This window comes from Canis aureus, chromosome 27 (assembly GCF_053574225.1).
Source record: "Canis aureus isolate CA01 chromosome 27, VMU_Caureus_v.1.0, whole genome shotgun sequence".
Classification (NCBI taxonomy): domain Eukaryota; kingdom Metazoa; phylum Chordata; class Mammalia; order Carnivora; family Canidae; genus Canis; species Canis aureus.
The window spans coordinates 9734709-9755302 of record NC_135637.1 but is presented as its reverse complement, the minus strand read 5'-3'; the positions used below and the strand labels follow the sequence as shown (position 1 = coordinate 9755302).

General features: G+C 51.7%; 2 protein-coding genes across 4 annotated transcripts in view; one reads left to right on the top strand and one right to left on the bottom strand.

Annotated features, from left to right (window-relative positions):
• The first annotated feature begins 81 nt into the window (after positions 1-81).
• KMT5A (lysine methyltransferase 5A) lies at positions 82-19474 on the top strand. Of its 3 annotated transcripts, XM_077875337.1 has the most exons (8): positions 87-129; positions 5403-5524; positions 6734-6890; positions 9828-10047; positions 10475-10562; positions 15361-15420; positions 16647-16837; positions 17557-19474. In XM_077875337.1, the coding sequence occupies exons 1-8, from the start codon at positions 120-122 to the stop codon at positions 17765-17767; spliced, it is 1059 nt and encodes a 352-aa protein (XP_077731463.1). In that variant the 5' UTR covers positions 87-119; the 3' UTR covers positions 17768-19474. The 3 variants fall into 3 exon arrangements, with proteins under 3 accessions (XP_077731464.1, XP_077731463.1, XP_077731465.1); XM_077875338.1 differs by lacking the exon at positions 15361-15420 and having other exon boundaries at positions 82-129; XM_077875339.1 differs by lacking the exons at positions 87-129; positions 5403-5524 and adding an exon at positions 5058-5134.
• RILPL2 (Rab interacting lysosomal protein like 2) overlaps positions 13986-20594 on the bottom strand; it is a 30938-nt gene continuing 24329 nt past the window's right edge. Inside the window, exons 5-6 of the transcript XR_013366443.1 lie at positions 18824-19376; positions 13986-15361 (exon numbers count right to left, since the gene is read on the bottom strand). The gene's annotated coding sequence lies outside the window, so the exon portion shown is untranslated. The remainder of the gene's footprint in view (positions 15362-18823; positions 19377-20594) is intronic.

Here is a 20594-nt window from a genome sequence, read left to right as displayed (position 1 = left end):
GGCAGCCGCGCCAATCAGGGAAGCAGCCTGAGCGCCGCGGAGCAGTTGGCTACAGTTGTTGCAACTTTTTTCGAAAGCTGCGTTTCCCGGGAGATCCTAGGCGGTGACAGAGCCGGGCCATGGCTAGAGGTATTTGCCCAGGGGGTCGGCGCTGGGGCGGCCGAGGTGATGGGTCGCGCTGGAGGGGTGGCGGGGTGGCGGGAGCGGCAGCGGGGAGGCTCCCTACTGCTCCGACGGAGCGCGGAGACTGCGCGGGGGGCGGGGGGGCGGGGGGGGGTTGCGGAACCTTCCCCGACCCACCCCCACAAGTCTCCAGGAATCCCATGCCTTGGCTTCCCCTTTCTAAAGTGCGAGCACCCGCTGGCCTGCCTCTCCAGGGACGGCGGATCCATATGTCAAAGCTCTTCGGAAACTAAGGCGCAGGGCACCTCCAGGGAATGGTTGTTATTGATACGAGGAGGTGGGGAGGGCGAGGTTTCGCCCGTTTCGGGGCGCTCTCAAGCTGGGAAAGGAGGTGAGTCCGAGGCCAGGGCGCAGATGGATAACCTCCACTGTGGGGAGCGCGTCGGAGTGGACACCGCAGCAGGCGCCTTTCCTCTCCACGCCCTGAGTCAGCTCTGCGCCGCCGGGGCGACGACCGGGCCCCGCTGGCCTGCTTTGGGGTGAGAGGAGTTGCATGGCACCACCCGGGGCGGCCCTTAATCCTGCAGCTGCTCAGGACTCCTGCCCACGGGGGTGGCTTGGGTGGGATTGCCCAGCCGCGGGAAGCATGTCCCTGCGTTGAGTTCTGTACACACTTAGTTTGCTGTCAAGACAGTAAGCCCCACGTTATGCGGCAAAGCGATCTCCAACCGCTGGTCGTTTCCTAACGCTGTGTCTCCGTGCAAAAACTTTGAGCATGATGGTCGAGTAGAATTATTATTTTAGAAATATGAGTTCAGGTTTGACACTTTTTTCCAAATCCCAAGCAGTACAGGTTAGTAGGAATTTGCCCTAATGCAGTATGCTCCGTGTAGCAATAATAATGAATACAAAAAAGGATTCATTCAGCAAATATTTATTGGGAACCTTTGTTTTCAGGCCCTGCACCCAGTTGCATCCTTTATTATCCTGCAGTCTTTTTAGGGTCTTTTGGAACAACCCAAGATTCTGATTAAGAAATGAGGCAAGATGAACTTCAAGTTAATGAGCTTTATACTCCAACCCACAGAGAAAGTTAAGACAAAGATACTGTTTTCAGAAAAGTGTTAAGCATCTAAAAGTATATTTAATAGTATCCGACAAATCTTAATAAATCTGTGCTTCCCTGGTTCACTTTTCCAGTTAGAGCAAATCATTCAAGCTGTTTCAACAGTAGTGCCTTAAAAAAAAGATAGCTTGTTTTAATTAATCAAAACTAAGCAATTTGCCATTGAAAGATTTAAATACTTAATATAGGCAAATAATAATTACCGTTGAGGGCCAGGCAGTTATTATCTCAGTTAATCTTTACAAATTGTTATATCCATTTTTCAGAGGTGGAAGTTTGAAGTGCAAAGTCACTGTCTAGACTCCGGCCATGCTGTGCCTTTGCTTGTTCCCCTCTATCTCCCTTAGCCGAAGTGAAGACAAGTGTTCCCAGGTCTCGCCATGGCAGGCTTACAAATCACCTTTGTAATTTATTGGTTAGTGATTCTCACTATCTCTCCTGACCTGCAAATCAGCAGTTACTTATTCCTTAAGGCCTTGTTACTCTTGTAGATTATTAAATGGGTAGTATAAATATCAAATCATTTGTAATACTTCAAATGAAAGGTCAGTCTTCTTCTTCTAGAAAAGCTGCCTTTGTTGAAAACTTGTAGTTCACGTTGAGAACCCTGCTGGGTCACACAAACAAAATGTGCAGATACTAGGCAACTCCTGTCTGGTTTTGAAGTTTTACAATCATGCAAATATTTTCAGCCTTAAGTATATTCCTTTGAGGAGGATTATCTCCTTTTTTTCCATTTCTGCTGCCATGGCCAGATGGCCTCCTAATTGGTCCCCTCTTTCCATTTTTTTTTTTTTGAAAAAAAAATTTTTTTAAAGATTTTATTTATTCACGAGAGACACAGATAAAGAGGCAGAGACACAGGCAGAGGGAGAAGCAGGCTCCATGCGGGAGCCCGATGCGGTACTGGATCCCAGAACTCCAGGATCACGCCCTGAGCCAGAGGCAGACACTCAACCACTGAGCCACCCAGGCGTCCCTCCTTTTTTACACTTTTACCATTTCCAATTTACTAACTCTCAGCTGCTAGAGTGGTCCCCAAGAACATGGATTTTTGTCGTGTGACCACTCCTCCTCCCTTCCTCACTGTTCTTAGATCAAATCCACACTCCTCACCATGGCCTGTATGGCCCTGCCTCCCCCTCTGGCCTCCATGTCCTCCATCAGTCTTTGTGTACACTGTTGTGTCCTTAGCAAGGGCCTGGAAAGAAGTAGGTATTCAATAAATGTTTGTGGAATGAATGAATTGCTATTTTTGTGTCTGAGTTTAAGGGAAGCAATATACATTCTTTATGATAAAGTACTCTCATATAACAGCACTGGCTTCAGATCTCAGCTCTATTACCACTTTTGTCATGTAATCCTTAGTCAGGTGATTCCTTGAGCCTCAATTTCTACATTTGTGAAATAGAAATAGTACCTTCTCATAAAGGGTTGGGAAGGTTAAATTAAATAGTGTACAATTATAGGGCTTAATACAGAAACACTGAATAACTTAGCTATGCATATCATTCCAGTTGAATTCTATTTCTAGGAGATCCTGGACAACATTAAGAGTTTTTATTTATGCCTACAGGTATATTTGTCATATATACATGAACACCTCAGAGACAGGAAAGACTGTTTTGAAGCTTACACTGAATGATTTGTATTATATCTTCTAATACCAGAGCTGCAGAGTTGAGGAATGGGTGCTAGACTTGGATCTTAATGTATGTACCCTCTGCATTGGAGGGCCGCAGTAGAGAAAGCTGTGGCCCTGAGCATGTGTGCGTAGGTGGGGTTGGGGGTGGGAGGATGTTGAAATAGTATGTGAAGTAGACAAGATGATCTGAGAGGCTGCTTCCTGTTCTCAAACCACGATTCCCATGATAGTTTGGTGACAAACTGCAAGCCCTCTCTGCCCTGGAGATGTAACACACAGTTTCAAATGGCTTGACCTGGGTGTCAGAGTGTCACTTTAGAATTCTCTTTCACTCTCTGCATAGTCTCTTGGGTATTCAAGTGGGCAGAGTATCCCACCCTACTGGAGTTAAGGTTGGGGTGGGGACTGCAAGGGGTATTGGGGGAGGGGTGTAGGGAGGAGGTGCTCCCTAGCCCCGCCGGGGATGCTAAAGATGAGCTGATTTGGAAGACATCATTCTGAGCCTATTCCTGCCATTTAATCCTACTTAGTCTTCTCCCTGGGGAGGTAGCAACTTTATGTGACAACTGTTTCTCTGTGGGTGTTGGAAGGTGCCCTGGGTGGGTTAAGGAATTCAGGATTCTGGGTTTCTTTTTTTTTTTTTAATTTTTATTTATTTATGATAGTAACAGAGGGAGAGAGAGAGAGGCAGAGACACAGGCAGAGGGAGAAGCAGGCTCCATGCACCGGGAGCCCGACGCGGGATTCGATCCGGGGTCTCCAGGATCGTGCCCTGGGCCAAAGGCAGGCGCCAAACCGCGGCGCCACCCAGGGATCCCAGATTCTGGGTTTCTATCCACAAGGACGTTGAGGCCTACTCCAGGGAAGTGACTTGGCCATGGTCATAAAGCACCTCTGGGACAAATTCAGGGAGAGAAACCCAATGTTTGCCTCCCAGGCCATGACACAAGCTGTAGGAGCTAGATGCCCTGAGATGTCTTGTTTGCATCTATGACTTAGCACAAATACAGTGACTCTTGGCTGTGGGCCCTCAAACTCTAATGGCTTCAACACAGTGGTGCAGGGCAGTGAGCTCTGCCAACACTAGACACAGGACTGGCTGGAACCCCTGCCTTCCTAGGATATCTTCTCATGGGGATGGACAGAAGAACCAGGTGACTTGCTAAATGGCTTCTGCCACAGCATTTGTCCCTCCCATTCTTGAATTTCCTCATCTGTGGCTGGGAGTGCAGGCTCTGGGTCATTTGGCCTGGAAATCCATTCTTAGTTCTGAGAATTTGGCCAAAGCTCCTCGCTTCCCTGATGTCCGTTTCCTCATCTGTGGTGTATACCTTTACAGGGCTGTTGTGAGGTCTGGATGAGATCAGGTACGCCGGGAAGCACCCCACCAGCTTAACATGATAACCACTGGCTCTCTCTCCCCGGGGCAGGTGCAGACCGCCCGAGTTTGACACTTGATCCCATCGCTTTCTAGTTGTGCGGCCTTCGGCAAGCGTCTGCACCTCCCTCGAGCCCCCGTGTCCCCATTTTTAACGGGTTTGCCACAGGACCTGTCCCCCGGGGACTTGCGGGGACGCCTAAATGGCCACAAGACGCTCAGGGAGCGCAGGCTCGGGCACACAGGACGGCTCTCGCCTGTGGCGCTCACCGCCGCTGACAGCGCCTGGCACCGACCGGTCTCCCAAAATATCCGCGGAGCCAGCGAGAGAAGGAGCCCGGCCGGCGAGAGCCCGGCTGTCATCATCAGTCTCCCACCCCTTCCTCCCCGCGTGGCCGAGGGCGAGCGAGAGGGGGCGCGCCCGAGTCAGGATCCGGCGCGGCCGCGCGGCCCGCCCACCTCCTGCCTCCCTCCCGAGGCGCCTCGCAGCGCCGCCCCTGCCAGCCCCCTCCCCGGGCCGGGCGCCGGACGGTGGGCGGCGGCGGCGGCGGCGGCGGCGGCGAGCGGGCGGGCCGCGGGGGACGCGCCGCCAGCGCCTCCCTCCCTGCGTCCTCGGTCCCGGGCCGGCCGGGGCTGCCGCGGCGCGCGGGTGCCGGGCCCTGCGTCGCAGGCCATGGGGGAAGGGGGCGCCGTGGGGCGCCGCCGGCCCTTCCCCGGGGCGCCGCGGCGGCGCTGGTGGCGGCGGCAGCAGCAGCAGCAGCGGCAGCGGCAGCGGTGGTGGCCGGGCCGCGGCGGCGGCGGCGGCGGCGGCGGCGAGGGCGAGGGCGCGGGGCGCGCCGCCATGGGCCTGGCCGGGCTGCAGGTGGGTGTGGCGGGCCCGGCCGCGCGGGGGGCGGGCGGCGCGCGGGGCCCGGCCGGGCCGGGCGGCGGGAGGGCGACCCGGGCCCCGGCCCGGCCCGGCCGGCCGGCCCCTGCCTCCCGGCGGCGCGGGCGGCCCACCACCGCCGGGCCCTCGGAACATGGCTGCGGCGGGAGGCGCCGCCGCGGCGCCCGGCCCGGGCGGCCCCGCTCCCCGCCCCGCCGCGCCCTGAGCGCCCCCTCCCCCGCTTCCCCCGGGTCCCCCTCTCCAGGCAGGAAGATGTCCAAGCCCCGCGCGGTGGAGGCGGCGGCGGCGGCGGCGGCGGTGGCAGCGACGGCCCCGGGCCCGGAGATGGTGGAGCGGAGGGGCCCGGGGAGGCCCCGCACCGACGGGGTAAGCAGGCACCCTCCCCGCACTCCCCCAGCGCGCCCCGAGGGGCCGCGCCCGGCCGCCCCCGGCCGCCCCCGGGGGCCCCGCGCCGCGAGCACGTGCGCGCGCCCCGGACCCCCCGCCCGCGGCCCCGGGCCCAGGGGCGGAGGCGGAGGCGGAGGGCGGGGTGCGGGCGCGCGGGCGTGCGGGCGGGGCAGCTTCCTTTGCTGCTGCCTGTCTGGGAGTGGCGTCCACACTGGCTCCGCCATGACCCTGGCGATATTTGACCTCGGAAAAGTTTGTGTCTTTATGGCATTTCCGCACCCCACACCCAGCTACCCCGGCGGTGGCCGCCTTCCCGGGGCGTGCTGGGCCTGCCCGGGCCCCTCGGCGAGGTCACAGGTCTCGCCGACTTGGTGTTTGAAGGTTCCCCAGGCAGAAAGCCCCTGGCCGTGTTTCTGGGAACGCTCTCCTCCGTTCCGTGCTTACTCAGAGGAGAGGCCACACGCCCAGAGACGCCAGCAGTGACCTGTACCGCCCCCCCCCCCCCCCCCCCGCCTGCCCACCCTCCTCCTCCTAATGCCAAGATGCCATTTCATTTGCAGTAGAGTGGCCGCCCTAAATGAGCTGGCTATTTAGGCTCTGCTTTTATTAGGCTCGCCACCCCCAACCCCACCCCTCCATCACCACCGCAGTCTGGTCCTGGGAGGCTGCTGGGCTGCGTTAATTTGTGAGGGGCCAGGTTTGGGCACCCAGAAGGCTCAGGCAGTAATGGCCAGTCCTACTGGCTGCCTTCAGGACCAAGAAGTGGCTAAGCAGCTTTCCTGAGGCCTGTTTCTGCGCTAGAGCTCCTGGAGCTCCTGCCAGAGGAGTTAGCTCCTGCACATAGGCCAGCCCTTTAAATTCTGTGCTTGTTCAGTCTGGGTCATTCTGACCTCTCTACCATTGGTAGGTTGTCTGCTTCTGTACACCTGGGTATACAGCTGGCTTCCTGCTGGCTAGATGTGCCCTTAGTGACCAGAATTACAGACCACATGAGTTTAGGAAATGTCTGACTCGGACCCAGGAGATCCTAAACCTCCCACTGTTCTCCAGGGGCTGGCAGTTCCTGGTGGCCTGCTTTTGAGACATGGTGTCTGTTTCTGGTTTTTGTATTCCGATTGCCCTTCTCTGCGATTTGCTCTGGGATCTTCTTCTTCAAGCCTCTTTCAGAACATGCATTTGTCGTTTTAGGAGAATGTATTTACCGGGCAATCAAAGATCTATTCCTACATGAGCCCCAACAAATGCTCTGGAATGCGTTCCCCCCTTCAGGAAGAGAACTCAGTTGCACATCACGAAGTCAAATGCCAGGGGAAGCCATTAGCTGGACTCTGCAGGAAACGAGAAGGTAAGACTCTGAAATGGCCCTCTTCTGACCACAGCCGGTCCGGTTGCGGAAGCTCTTTTTCATGCCTGTGCACATATAGTAAATGTTTATCCAGCCTTTTCGAGCCATGTTCTGTCTTGCTCCTAAGAAGCGGACAGGAGTAAGAGTAGCCTGTCCCAGGGTGTGTGTCCTGTTGGTCTAACAGGTTTTCCCTGCTTTCACAAGAGTTAGCATGTCCTTCAAGCTTGACTGTGTTGCCAAGTTGCAAAAATAACACCTGACCCTTACCTGCGGATAGAGAGACTCATAGTACCTAAAATACAGAAGTTATAAATCTGGGCTGTACAGACCATGTGTTTACAGTCCTAACTGTGTTGTGCAGATGTAGGGAACTGACTTCCTTCCCTCTTTTGAGCTGGCCTTAACCTCATTTCTGAGTTTCTTCCCCTCAAATGTGCAGTGCTGCTTTCTGTAGCTGCATACTCTGTGATGAAATTTGGAGTTGAAATATCGAACGAGAAGATATATAGTTACTGAAAATTCTGTTTGGCCTCACAAAACAAGCTGACACCTCTGGAAATCTTGCAGTCTTCCAAATATTTCCCCTTTTAAAGCTGCAGTGGGGAATATAGCTTTCCCCAATTCACCAAGCTCCCTTCTAATTAAAACCTGCCTTAATGAAGCAGAACTCTGGCTACCAGCAGCTCTATATGACGAAGCTTTGTAATTCATTTATAGGAAGTACCATAAGTGATGGTTAGGCCTATGGCTGGGGCCAGATCTGAGAGCCAGGGGTGGGGAAGCCCAAAACCAGGGGCAAGAGCCAGACCTCAGCTTGATTCCCTGCCCAGGGCAGTGGGTGATACTATTTCTATCAGTCTTCAAATGAGTTGGGTTCTAATCCTAGCTCTGCCACTGACAGGGAGAGGCTGGGGCAGGTTATTCCACTCTGAGCCTTAGTTCTTTTCATCTTTGAAGTGAGAGGGAGGATTCCTACCTCGAAGAGCTATTCTGAAGATTGGTTAAAGCATGGATGGGTGCAGAGGGCTTTTCTACAGTGCTCCACACTAGCAGCTCTTCCTCTGCTGGTCTGCTCCTCCCTGCATTGGCGACACCGAGGATCGCACCTACTGCATAGGGACTGGGAAAGGGGCTCTCTCTCAGTGCTGGTCAAGCAATCTCCCATCCCTCCTGGAATAGGGTGGGATGTAAATTATCCTAAATGGTGATGTGGTGCCCAAGCTAGCTTATTTGGCTTACAGTGTCATTAAATGGCAACAGTTAGAATTTGGAGCCAGATATACTTTGGAGGAGAGCCCAAGGGCCAGACTTTTGTCCTTGATTCTCACCTGTTTTTCTGCTTTGACTCAGACTCGATGTGGTTGGTAGCTGACCTTCACAGGCATCAGTGCACTCCTGGAGTTATTTTGCATGATGTCCTAGACTTAACTCTCTCTGGTCTACTTAGGGCGTGTAAGGGAGTGAGAATGGCCTGGGTGGATTGTGACATATTTGGTTTTCTATTTGTAGCTTATTTATTGAGCTGTAATTCACGTATCATAATGGCCACCATTTTAAAGTTATACAATGCAGTGGTTTTTAGTTTATTCACAGATAGAGGCAGTCATGGCCAACTGTCTAATACCAGAACATTTCCCACCCCAAAAAAGAAACCTCGTACCCATTAGCAGTCTCTTCTCATTCCACCTCTCCCCCCGACCCCTGGCAACCACTAATCTACTTTCTACCTCTATGAATTTGCCTGTTCTGGACATGTGTAAAGGGAATCACGCATAATAGGTAGCGTTCGGTGTGTGGCTGCTTTCACTCAGCATCAAGTTTTCAAGGGCAGGGGTCAGGACTTCTTTCTTTTCTGCGGCCGAATAATATTCCATCACATGGATAGACCACATCTCATTTAACCAGTTCAGCAGTGGATGGACATTGGGCTTGTTTCTACTTTTTAACTGTTGTGAATTAGCTGCCGCAAACATTCACATACAGGTTTTTGTGTGGACATGTGTTTTTAATTCTCTTAATAGCCGCCTAGGCGTGGAATTGCTGGGTCATATGGTAACTTCATGTTGAACTTTTGAACAACTGCCAGACTATTTCTAAAATGACTGCGCCATTTTATGTTCCTTACCAGCTATGCATTATTTGCTCATTTTTTAAAAGTAAGTCATTTAAAAAAAAAAAAAAAAAAAGTGACTCATTCACCCACACTGGTGCTTCACAACAATTTTTAGTAACAAATCCTTTTTGACATCCCTCCCAGTGCCATGCTGACCAGTGTTGGGTCACTGTCCTGAGAACCACTGTGAACCTAGGGCTTTGGCCCCTTTAGAAAAGAGGGAAACTTTTTTCTTTTTTTTTTAAAGTCTGAAATGAAGCATGCCAGGCAGCTCTTGGAGAAGAGGTTTTTGCTAGGGAAGAAGTTTTGCTTTATTTACCCTTATTCCTGTCCACCAATGCTGGCCTACTCTAGGATTTAGCTTTTTTTGGGGGGGGGGTCCACAGCCCCCTTCCAGAAAGCTCTAGACCGAGTACCTCCACTGCTGCTACTGCCTGTTGTGGGTCCGCTTCTAGGGCTCTCCCTGGTCCAGGTACAGAAGATCATTAACTAGGTGGGAGCAGTCCTTTCACAATGTAGATCAAGTCATCATGACGTGTACTGTAAAAAGCTTGCTATTTTCTTTGTCGGCAATACCTCAATAAAGCTGAAAAATTTTTTAAAAAAGATGCAGAGGAAGAGCTTTGCCCAAAGTCTGGGTCAGAAAGTGAAGCCACATGCTCCTGCTGTGGAAGCCATCATTAGACAGCAGGTTGCACTGCTGCCTGACACATCGAGCTCCTCTCTCTTCTAGAAGCCTGTCTTAGAATGCAGCCAATGGTCTAGAAATGGGGAGGCAGAGAGTCTAGACTAAAGCTCTGTCTTTCCCCACCCACTGCCTGCAGAGAAAAGAAACAGTGGGAACGCAGTACGGAGCGCCATGAAGTCTGAGGAACAGAAGCTCAAAGACGCCAGGAGAGGTCCCCTGGCACCTTTTCCAAACCAAAAATCTGAAGCAGCAGAACCTCCAAAAACTCCGACCTCGTCTTGTGATCCTCCCATTACGGCTATCGCCAAGCAAGCCCTGAAAAAGCCCATCAAGGGCAAACAGGCTCCTCGGAAAAAGTAAGTGCCTTCTGGAGCCCTTCCCCTGATGCTGAGCAGTTTGGTTCTTATGACCCCGGCGGACACCGCTCAGGTGCCAGCTAAGGGAACGCAGTGCCCCCGCCCCGCCTCTTTGTCATCAGGGCCTGGGTTTCCTGAGTCACCATAAGGACACCATTACTTGTCACCATCTCAGTCTGTTGTGAGTCCAGAGCTCACGGGTTCTCCTTCCCCACCCTCCGCCATCACTGAGAGTAGGTAGCCTGTCTTGACACTCTGAGGCCCCCTTGGGCAGGTGAGCCCACGTGGCCACGGACCCCAGTGGACAAAGGTGTTTAAGTGACATTTTTGCTAAAGAGCCACCTCCCAAGCAGTTAGTTGTGTGCCTCCTGGGTGTGAGTGGCGTCAGTGCTAATACTTGTTTTCTCTTTTACCCTTCCCACCCCAGAGCTCAAGGAAAAACACAACAGAATCGCAAACTCACGGATTTCTACCCCGTGCGAAGGAGCTCCAGGAAGAGCAAAGCTGAGCTGCAGGTAGAGTCATGCGGCTTTAATTCTAGCTTTTGGAGGGTCAGCGTGGTCTAGTGGGCAGCACTTGGCAACCAGGACTGTGTTGTCCTGGGGCAGGTCTGCCTCTGTGGCCTTGGTATTGTCCTTGGCCTAGTGAGGATCATCTTCACGTTTGGGGTCACGGTGAGGCTTGGTTAAGAGGCTTCTAGGAAGGAGCCTTATAAGCTGTAGCACGTGGCGTGGAAAGTCTGGCGTTCCCATTACAGTGTCTCCCCAGGACTTGCTGGCAGGGCCAGTCAGAGCCTGGGACCTTGGGCAAGGCTGTGTGTTTTTCTGAGGCTTCTCTGTCTGCTCTTCACAGCTTCCTGTGCTGGGTCTCAGGGTGGTACAGAGCAGTGACTTGGAAGCCACTTACTAGTCACATGACCTCAAGCCAGTCACTTAACTGCTCTGTGCCCCGGTTGCCTCATCTGTAAACTGGGATAGTAATGGAGTATCTCGTGGGGTTGTTGTTGGGAGGATTAAATGTGTTCATGCACAAGGAACTCTGAGAACTGTGCCTGGCACCCAGGAGGTGCTGGTTAATTGTTACTATTGCTCCCTTGCTTCCCCATTGTTGTCACTTCCTGAGGCCCCTCTCTCCTCTCTTCCTCGCAGTGATGGCCCTAGGATCATGTGGAAAGCAGGCAGGATGGCCGCCCAGACTGCAGGCCTCCGCCCACTGTGTTTGCAGAGCACTGAGTGGCAGTCAATCAATATTTGATGCAGTGAGGTGTGGTCATTGGCGTCTGTGGAGGAGACCCAGGGCGTGGTCTGCCCTGCAGCCCTCCGTGCTCCCTCATCCTCAAAGCCACGTCAGGGCAGAGGAGCAGTGCTCAGGACTGCTGCCCCCACAGAGAGGCGGGGGAGTTCTGTGGATGCCACCCGTCCACACCCCTTCCTTAAAGCCTTGTCAGTTTTAGTATTTCATTTTTTTTTCTTTAGTTTTAGTATTTCAACCTGAACTAGACTCCTTCAGCATTTTTTATGTTAAGTCTGTAGATACAGATAGAGTAATTTAACATTCTCTTCCTCTACTTATTTGAATTGATGAGCCTTCCTTTAAAATAAATGAGAAAAGGGGTCCTCCCCGCCCCACCTCCAGAGAGAAGCTTTGGCTTTATTTCCTTAGAAAGGCAATATCTTTCAGCCAAGAACAAGCTGTTACAAAATGTTTGCCTGCAGTGGGAGGCTGTGCTAGGTCACTCTTAAAGACAGCATTGCAGAGGGCAAGGAGGTGCCAGGTCCCAGAACCCAAAACACCTCTCAGCTGAAGTTGGGGCTGCAGTGCACTCTTGGGGAGTGCTGGGGGTTCACTGGGGCCTGCAGTGGACTACAGAGTGGGGGCAGCTGAGTTTGCCTTTTTAATAAAAAAGAAGGGCTTTTCTGGCTGGAGGAGGGAAGGCTGCAACAGGATGTGATGCAGGTCTGGTAAATGTTGCAGCAGATGAGCAGAAGGGAACAGACACTCGCTTCTCCAAAGATTGGTCTGCAGTGTGGTAAAACTCGCCATGTCGATGGACAAAGAGCCAGTTGCAAGGGAGAGCCATGCTGTGCTCTCATTGTTTGCGTTGGCTCTGCTGAGTGAACACCACAGCCAGGTGGTTGCTGGCCAGGCAGTTGCTGGCGAGGCAGTAAGGCGGCTGTTGGCTGGGGTGGTGCGGCTGTGGCTGGTCAAGGCGGTGTCTTCTCTTGACAGGTAAAACTCAAGGGTGGGGCATCTGGGCCTCATTGGAGGGGTGAGGTCACTCCTGGCCTGTCTGCCTGCCCTTCGGGGCCGGAGAAACCAGAGCCCCAGCACATGGGGAATGAGAGAAGGCTGGGGGGTAGCCTGGGGGAAGAAACTAAAATCAGAAGCTTGGCAGATACTTAATTGAGTTTGAAGACAGAGAGAGGCCTGGGCAAGAGGGCAAAAACTGGGCCTTGGAGAGATACCCTGACCCCTTGTTGCTTTGCTGTGGGGCACTTTAGCTGGCTGGCCGGTTGTGGTGGGGTGAGAGCCCACACTGGGGCAGGAACTGTGCCTGTTGGCAGTGCCCTGGCTTCTTCCTCCCCAAGCCTGGTGTGCAGAGCAGCTTCGACCTAATTCAGACCTTGCTTACCTCCCACTCGGTCTGCCTCCACACACACACCCCACCCCCATAGGCTGCTGCCTGAATTCTTTCAGAAGCCTAGAGCTGGTTGATGCATGCCCCCAAGCACTGAGCCTCCAGAAGGAAACTCAAACTGTGGCTCTGCACTGGGGCATCTAGCTCAGGCCCAGCTCCTCGTGCCACATCCAGTCCTGGCAGGTCGATCGCTCCTGTTTAGAATGTACTGTGCTTCTCACTGGTCTGGTCTCTGCATACTTAGAATTTTTCAGCAAGGCAGATGGTATGTGATGTGTGTATGTTAACGTTGCTGTTGTTTTGAGGGCTTACTATGTGCCAGGCACTGTTCTAGGCCTGGATATTCCACAGCATACAAGATCAGGCCCCTGTACTCAAGGAGCTTGTATTCAAGTGGTGAGTGATTAACGATTAAGGAAAAAACAAAGAAGAAAATAATTTCCGGTAGTCCTTTGACATTAATTTAAAACCGTATTTTGAAAGTACAGCGAGGCTAAGGCTACTTTAGCTATGGTAGTCAGGGACATGTCACAGAGGGAGGTGCCTTTTGAGCAGAGCTTGGAAGGAAAGGAGGACACAAGCCAGGTGAGTGGGGAAATGAGTTGGGGAAAGGGTTTTCTAGGCAGGGGGGAAGAGCCCGTGCAAAGGCCCTGAGGCAGAAACAAGCCTAGCCCTGTAAGAGAGTCAGCCAGTGTGGCCAGAATGTGGGAACAAGGGTGAAGATGGCAGATGATGCAGGAGTGGTGGGGCTGGGATCCTGCAGAGCTTCATAGGCCATCAGAAGACTAGATTTTATCTCCGTAGCAGTAGGAAGGTATGGAATAGCTTTTGTTTCTCTCTCTCTCTCTTTTTAAAGTTTATTTATTCATTTGAGAGTGAGGAGGGGAGGCACAGAGGGAGAAAGAGAGTCCCAAGCCGACTCCCACTGAGCACAGAGCCTGACTCGGCTCAATTTCACTACCCTGAGATCACGACCTGAGCCAAAATCAAGAGTTGGACACTCAACAGACTGCACCACCCAGGCGCCCCAAGCTTTTTCTTCTCCTTAAATAAACTTTTGTGGGGCACCTGGAGGGCTCGGTGGTGGAGCATCTGCCTTCACCTCTGGGCATATTCCTGGGATCCCGGGATCAAGTCCCACATCAGGCTCCCCTCAGGGAGCCTGCTTCTCCCTCTTGCCTGTGTCTCTACCTTTTTCTCTGTGTCTCTCATCAATAAATAAATAAAATCTTTTTAAAAATAAATTAATTTTTTATTTTGGAGTAATTTTAGATTATAGAGGATTTGCAAAGATAGTACAGAGCATTTCCATAGATCTTTTATTCAGTTTCCCATCATTGATACCTTACATACAATGTCTTGGTACATATGTCACACTAAGAAACCAACATTGGCACATTGCTATTAGGTAAACTTCCTGGAAGGCTTTAAGCAGGGAAATCACATGATCCTACGTACATTTTTATTTTATATTTTGAAAATTTATTTATCTGAGAGTGAACGAGAGAGTGAGGGGTGGGAAGGGCAGAGGAAGAGAAAGAATCTCAAGCAGAGCCCCCACCGAGCGCAGACAGGCCTCGATCTCATGACCCCAAGAGATAATGACCTGAGCCAAAACCAAGAGTTGGATGCTTAACTGAGCCACCCAGGCAACTCCTTACTACATACATTTTTAAAAGACCCCTTTGGCTGCTCTGCAGGGAACAGAATGAAGGGGGTGGTCAGAGCAGAAGCCAGGAGATCAGCGAGGTGGCCTTGGCTTGTCTAGAAGGTGGCAGTAGACGAGCAGGGATATGGGCTGGATCCAGGGGTGTCTGGCACAGCTTTCAAGCAGTGTCTATAAACCTGCAGAGACCTGGTCTCTCCTGTCTTGCCACAGGCACCCAGCACTGGAAAGTCCACATACACTGCAGGCTGGGACCAGTGTCCTGAGGCCTCTGTGGGCAAGAGCTGTGCTCAGCTGTGTGGGTGAAGGCCTCATCTGTGGCACAGCTGACACATGTGGTAGCTGGGGGAGGGCCTGGGCCTCTGCTTTGCTCCCCATGCTTCCCTGCAGTCCTGTGCCCAGACAGAGCATGGGACCTGGATCTTGGAGGGGGCGGGGGTGGCAAGAGGGGTGGCCCTGGGGGCAGGTGACACCAGGAGTGTCCATTCCTGTTCAACTTCTTTGTTTGGGATGGTATTGCCTTTTGGGGGTGGGAGGCGCTTTTCTCATCCTGGTGTCGTAGAGACCCAGGTCAGGGTTCCTACAGGGGCCATCAGACAGGAGGGATAGAGTGCACAGTTGCCCCTTCAAAAGGGCACATAGCCTTTAATCTGCCCTGACTGGTCTTATATGAAGTCAGAACCCTGATTTTTATGTGTTGGCAATTTAGATATTTTCAAAAACACTGCCTGTGTGAAATAGAACATAGCCCCCCCCCCCGCCCCGCCCAGTTCTGCTGCTGGGCCAGCACTGTGCCCCTCCTGGTTCATTTGAGCCCCAGGTGGCAAACTGCCCACAACAGATGGGCAGTGAGAAGAGGATGGGGGTGTGGGGACTTGGGCGTCTCTGGGGACGGATGTCACAGAGGCCAACCGCAAGTGATCCTGTGGGGGGTCCAGGCTGCTAGGCTCCCCAGAATGGCCCAGGAGAGAATGCTGAAGCACTTCTTGTTTTTCTTCCCTTCACCCAGTCTGAAGAAAGGAAAAGAATAGACGAGTTGATTGAAAGTGGGAAGGAAGAAGGAATGAAGGTAAGGGCAGTGGGGCTGCTGCTTGGAGGCTGGGGCTGGATGGTCCCCACCCGCCCTGCTCCCCAGCTCCCAACAGCCAACAGGCTGCCATAACCCACAATGGTCACTGCGACAGACTCAGACTCTTAGGTTGTCAAGGGGCCAAAAGCTAAATCTGTTCAGGGAACGTCTCAGGAAGGGAACATCAATGGCCTTTATATGGGAAACATTAATCCTGAGGAAAGTTTTTAGAATCGCAATAAAATACATATACCATAAAATGTACTATTTTGACCCATTTAAAATACACAGTGCAGCATCATTAAGTAGTCACAGTATTGTGCAACCATCCTCCCTATCTAGTTCCACAACTTTCTCATCCTCTCAAATGGAAACCCTGGACCCGGTAGCTATTACTCCCCCCTCCCCCAGCTCCGGCCACCACTGATCTGCTCTGTGTCTATGGATTTGCCTGCTCAGGACATTTCATACAAATCGAGTCATAGAGTAGGTGGCCTGTTGTATCTGACTTTTCTTTCGTTTACATGAGGCCTGGGGAAACTAATACATTTTTTCTAACTCTGTTTTACTTTGAAATAACAAGGCCCAAGAAATGGCCTTTTCTGTTCATGTATTACAAATACATGAGGTAGATGAGAGGGGTGCACCTATACAGTGGCAGCCAGGGGGTCTGGGCTGGGACTCCAGGGTCATAAAAAGGCTCCAATTCCACCCACTCATCCAGGAGAACCCGAACTCAAGTCTGGGCCCCTCAAGCAGTCACCCTGCAGCCCCATTTATAATGGATTGACAAGAAGCACGGGAGGGTAAATTACAGAAAATAAGAGACATTTAGAACATGGGGTCCTACCACTCCCCAGAAGAGGCCATGTATGTGGCTGTGCGTCAGGCTTTACCCCTCCCAGCCATGTGGCCTTGGACATGGTTCTGCCTCTCTGAGCCTCCATTTTCTTGTCTGCATAATGGGGCAACATCCACCCCAGATCTCTCGGGAGGATCAGATGTGACAATACTTTGCAAAGGGCACAAGGGGCCTTTTGGGGTGATTGTGGCGGTGGTTGCACAACTGTATACGTTTAATAATACTCCTTGTGCTGTGTATGTAAGACGAGCAGGATCTAGGACATAACTCAGTAAAGCTGTTAAGAGAAAGTGAGGCAAGCCCAGGCATCCAGGCAACCAGCCACACGTGGTGTTAGAAAGCAACGCTTCTCACCTCTCTACAGATTGACCTCATTGATGGCAAGGGCAGGGGTGTGATCGCCACCAAGCAGTTCTCCCGGGGCGAGTTTGTGGTAGAGTACCACGGGGACCTCATCGAGATCACCGATGCCAAGAAGCGGGAGGCTTTGTATGCACAAGACCCCTCCACGGGCTGCTACATGTACTATTTTCAGTATCTGAGCAAAACCTACTGGTAAGTCCACTGGTGCTTCAAGTGGCTTTTCCACACTCTGGCAGAGAGGACAGGCCTAAGGGCTGAGAGCCACGAGAGCATCTTGCTTCTTTCTGTTGCTCCTGCTTCTTGTTATGTTATTTTCAAAGCTGTGAAGCAGCTCTCCCCCACTGGCCCTTTGAATATTTGGGATTGGAGCTGTTCTGCTGCCATCTGACCAGATGAGAAGCAGAAGTGGACTAGTTGGTGAGAGCCTGCCCTGAGGCTTACCAGGTCGCTCCCTCTTGTGGCATTCAGCCAGAGCTCTGGAAAACCCTGACTGCTCCTTTCCCCATATGGCCAAGGCACTTGGTCGGGTTTTTTTTAAATAGGTTTTATTTTTCCAAGCAGTTTTAGGTTCCCAGCAAAATTGAGCAGAAGGCACGGAGAGTTCTCAACACTCCCTGCCTCCTCAGATGCACAGCTTCCCCCACTAGCAGCAGAGTTGGTTTTTATTCATGTATTTATTATGCACTTGCCTCTGGGGCCTCCACAAGGAGCCTTTTGCACTCCAGTCCCCTCCTACCCCTCAGCTAGCTCACCCAGTGCCTTCCTAGGCTCTTAAGATGGTTTTTTGACTTGATTTGCTTTCCCCAAAACGTGGCTATAAATTGACATCCCACCTGAGTTGAGAGCTGGCTGTGACTGGGATCAAAAGCCTCTTTATCAATCTAATCCTCTGTTACCCTCCCTCCTGCCAGCGTGGATGCAACTAGAGAGACAAATCGCCTGGGAAGACTGATCAATCACAGTAAATGTGGGAACTGCCAAACCAAACTGCACGACATTGACGGCGTGCCTCACCTCATCCTCATCGCCTCCCGAGACATCAAGGCTGGGGAGGAACTCCTGTACGACTATGGGGACCGCAGCCGGGCTTCTATCGAAGCGTACCCCTGGCTGAAGCATTAGCCTCCCGGCTCCCCCATCCTCCCTTCTTCCATGGACAAAGTGCCCTCAAAGGGAATTGATTTTTTTTTTTTTTACACACTTAATCTTAGCAGATTACTTCAGATGTTTTTAAAAAGTATATTAAGATGCCTTTTCACTGTAGTATTTAAATATCTGTTACAGGTTTCCAAGGTGGACTTGAACAGATGGCCTTATATTACCAAAACTTTTATATTCTAGTTGTTTTTGTACCTTTTTTGCATACAAGTCAAACGTTCGTGCTTCCCGTGCATGCAGTCAAAGACGCAGCACAGGTTTTAGAGGAAAGAGTGAACATGAACTAGGAAGCTGGGTGACTCCCACCTCCCGCCGAAGAGCCAGGACTCTCCTCCCCACACCCCTGCCGGCGGGCCGTGCACGAGTCCCAGAAGACGCTGCTGCCCGAGGCCTCAGGCCTGGCCAGGGGTGTCCCCAAGCTCTTGTTTTCCTGACGTCTGGACAGGCGCACATATAAGTGTATGAATATTTTTTAAAAAGGTTTTGCAGTAAGCTAGTCTTCCCCTCTGCTTTCTCGAAAGCTTACTGACCCAGTGGCCCCCAGGTGCGGGCCGGGCCTCGGTTTACTCTTCCATAGGCTGCCGCTTTCCCGGGCACCTTGAAGCATCAGGGTGGGTCATCAGAGTAGATGTGAGCAGGGAAAAAGCATTGCTTGCCTCGCCCTGCCAGGGCAGGATTTCCCAAAACTGGGTTGATTCTTTATAGAAATGTGAACACTGAATTTATTTTAAAAAAATAGTAATAATAAAAATTTAAAAATTTAAAAAGACAAAAAAAAAAAGAAAAAAACCACAGTAAACAACTTACATGTATATAGGTCTTGAAGTGAATGAAGTGGCTGCGTTTTTTTTCTTTTCTTTTTCTTTTTTTTTTGTTTTTGTTTTTGTAGAAGAGATTTGAGATGGTACTCTATTCTAATCAAAAAAGTTTTGTAGCGGGACCAGAAATTACTTACCCATGACCCACCCACCCCACCCTCCACCCTCCCCACCAGATTCCAATTGGTTGAAAGTTCCAGACCTGCTGTCAGGCTTTCTGTTTGTCAGACTACCTGGTGTCCTTCCTGCAAAAAAATGAAGATGCAGCCATGAACCGAAGGGGGAGCCTGCAGACCCGAAATGCAGGGCCCCCACCCCAGCCGCCGTGCCGGGTGCCTTGCTGGGTGTCTTGCTGGGTGCTGGCTACCAGCGGAGTGGGCAGGCCCAGCAGCCCAGGGATCAAGGCTAAGCATAAAGTCTTCACCTCGACGGTGACGCAGGAGGAGTAGGTAGCTTCCTCCTCCCTCCTGAAGGGGGACCTATTCTCACTCTATTAACCTGCAGTCCAGGGGGCCGCGGCTCTGGAGCCTGGACCTGGGGTCTCCCAGCCTCCCCTGGTCCCAGGTAATGTGAACAGAGGCAGGTGTGAGAGCCTGTCGTCACCTTGATGCCCCCGGCCTCACCACGGTGCTACCTAAGAAAGTCTTCCCCCCATCCCGCACTTGCCTGGTCAGTGATCAGAGAATTGGAGGAGGATCCGACGGAGTGTGTAAATGTGAGATAAAATGTCTTGGTTGTACCTGTTAGTGATTTAGCTTTGTATTTAAAAAAAAAAAAAAGGAAATAACTTGAAAATTATTTGTCATCATAAAAATGAAACAAAAATTAAAATATTTATTGCCAGGCGAGGCCACCTGTGTGTCTTGTTTTGTTTTGTTTTTTTCCCCACAAGGCTCAGATAGAAGATTAGATTTTTTGCTTTGTTTCACAAAAGGTACCCAGCAGGGGCAGCCGGCTAGCTCCATAGCGCACAACTCTTGATCTCGGGGTTGTGGGTTCACGCCCATGTTGGGTGCAGAGATTACTTTAAAGATAAAATCTTTTTTTAACAAAGGGGTTACACAGCAGTATGTGTATTTCGGTGAATGTCTTCCTAGTGGACAGACACCTCATTTGTACAGTGGGGTCATATGTGCGGGAGAGGATTAAAAGCTAACGGGTGTCAAGTCCTCCCTTAGAACAATACCTGGCACGTAGTGAAGCTTAGATTTTAGCCTCTTTTGTTGCCACTGTTTCTGATGTAGATTGGTTCTCAGGTAGGAATCTGTCTTGTGTGGGAAGCCCCTCCTGCTGGTCCAGATCTCTGTCCCTACCTCACAAACCCCACCAGCCACCCTGGTTCACTCCCTCTGCTCCGGGCACTTAGGGCAGATGGGGACACTGGTTGGGGTCCTTGGTTGACAAGCAAAAAATCTAGCACCAGCACTGGCTTTAAGCGTCTGTCAGCCTGTTCACCTTGCACAAATCCCTTTCCTTCTCCAAACCTTGACCATCAAACAAGGAACAGCCTCTGCCCTGTTGATGTGCAGGCATGTCCTGAGGATTTATGGATTACTACATCATCTTGGAGGGAAGAGGGTGGCCTGGTGGCCGAGTGCACTCAGCTCTGGAACAGTCAGCCCTGTGACCTCGGACAGGTGACAGCTCTGTGTGCGCCACTTCCCTCCTAGGCAACATGGAGCAGTACTGGTTTGTGTATGTGGGTGATTGTGTCACAGGAGTTACTGCAGGCCTTGCACATAGATAATCCTCAGTCACGGATGTTTGCTGTCATGATGGAAAGTGCATTGTTTCAGGGCGCCTGCGTGGCTCAGTTGGTTAAGCATCTGATTTGATTTCAGCTCAGGTCATGATCTCAGGGTCCTGAGTTCAAGCTAGTGTTGGGCTTTGTGCTCAGCAGGGGGGCATGTGCTTCTCCCTTTGTTCTTCCCCCCCTTCTGCTCATCCTCTCTCTCTCTCTCTCAAATAAAATC

Excerpts from the sequence above, each read along its gene's own strand:
- KMT5A (XM_077875337.1), top strand. Across the intron at positions 6,891-9,827 it reads ACTCTGCAGGAAACGAGAAG|AGAAAAGAAACAGTGGGAAC; the intron begins GTAAGACTCTGA and ends CACTGCCTGCAG. Across the intron at positions 16,838-17,556 it reads TATCTGAGCAAAACCTACTG|CGTGGATGCAACTAGAGAGA; the intron begins GTAAGTCCACTG and ends CCCTCCTGCCAG.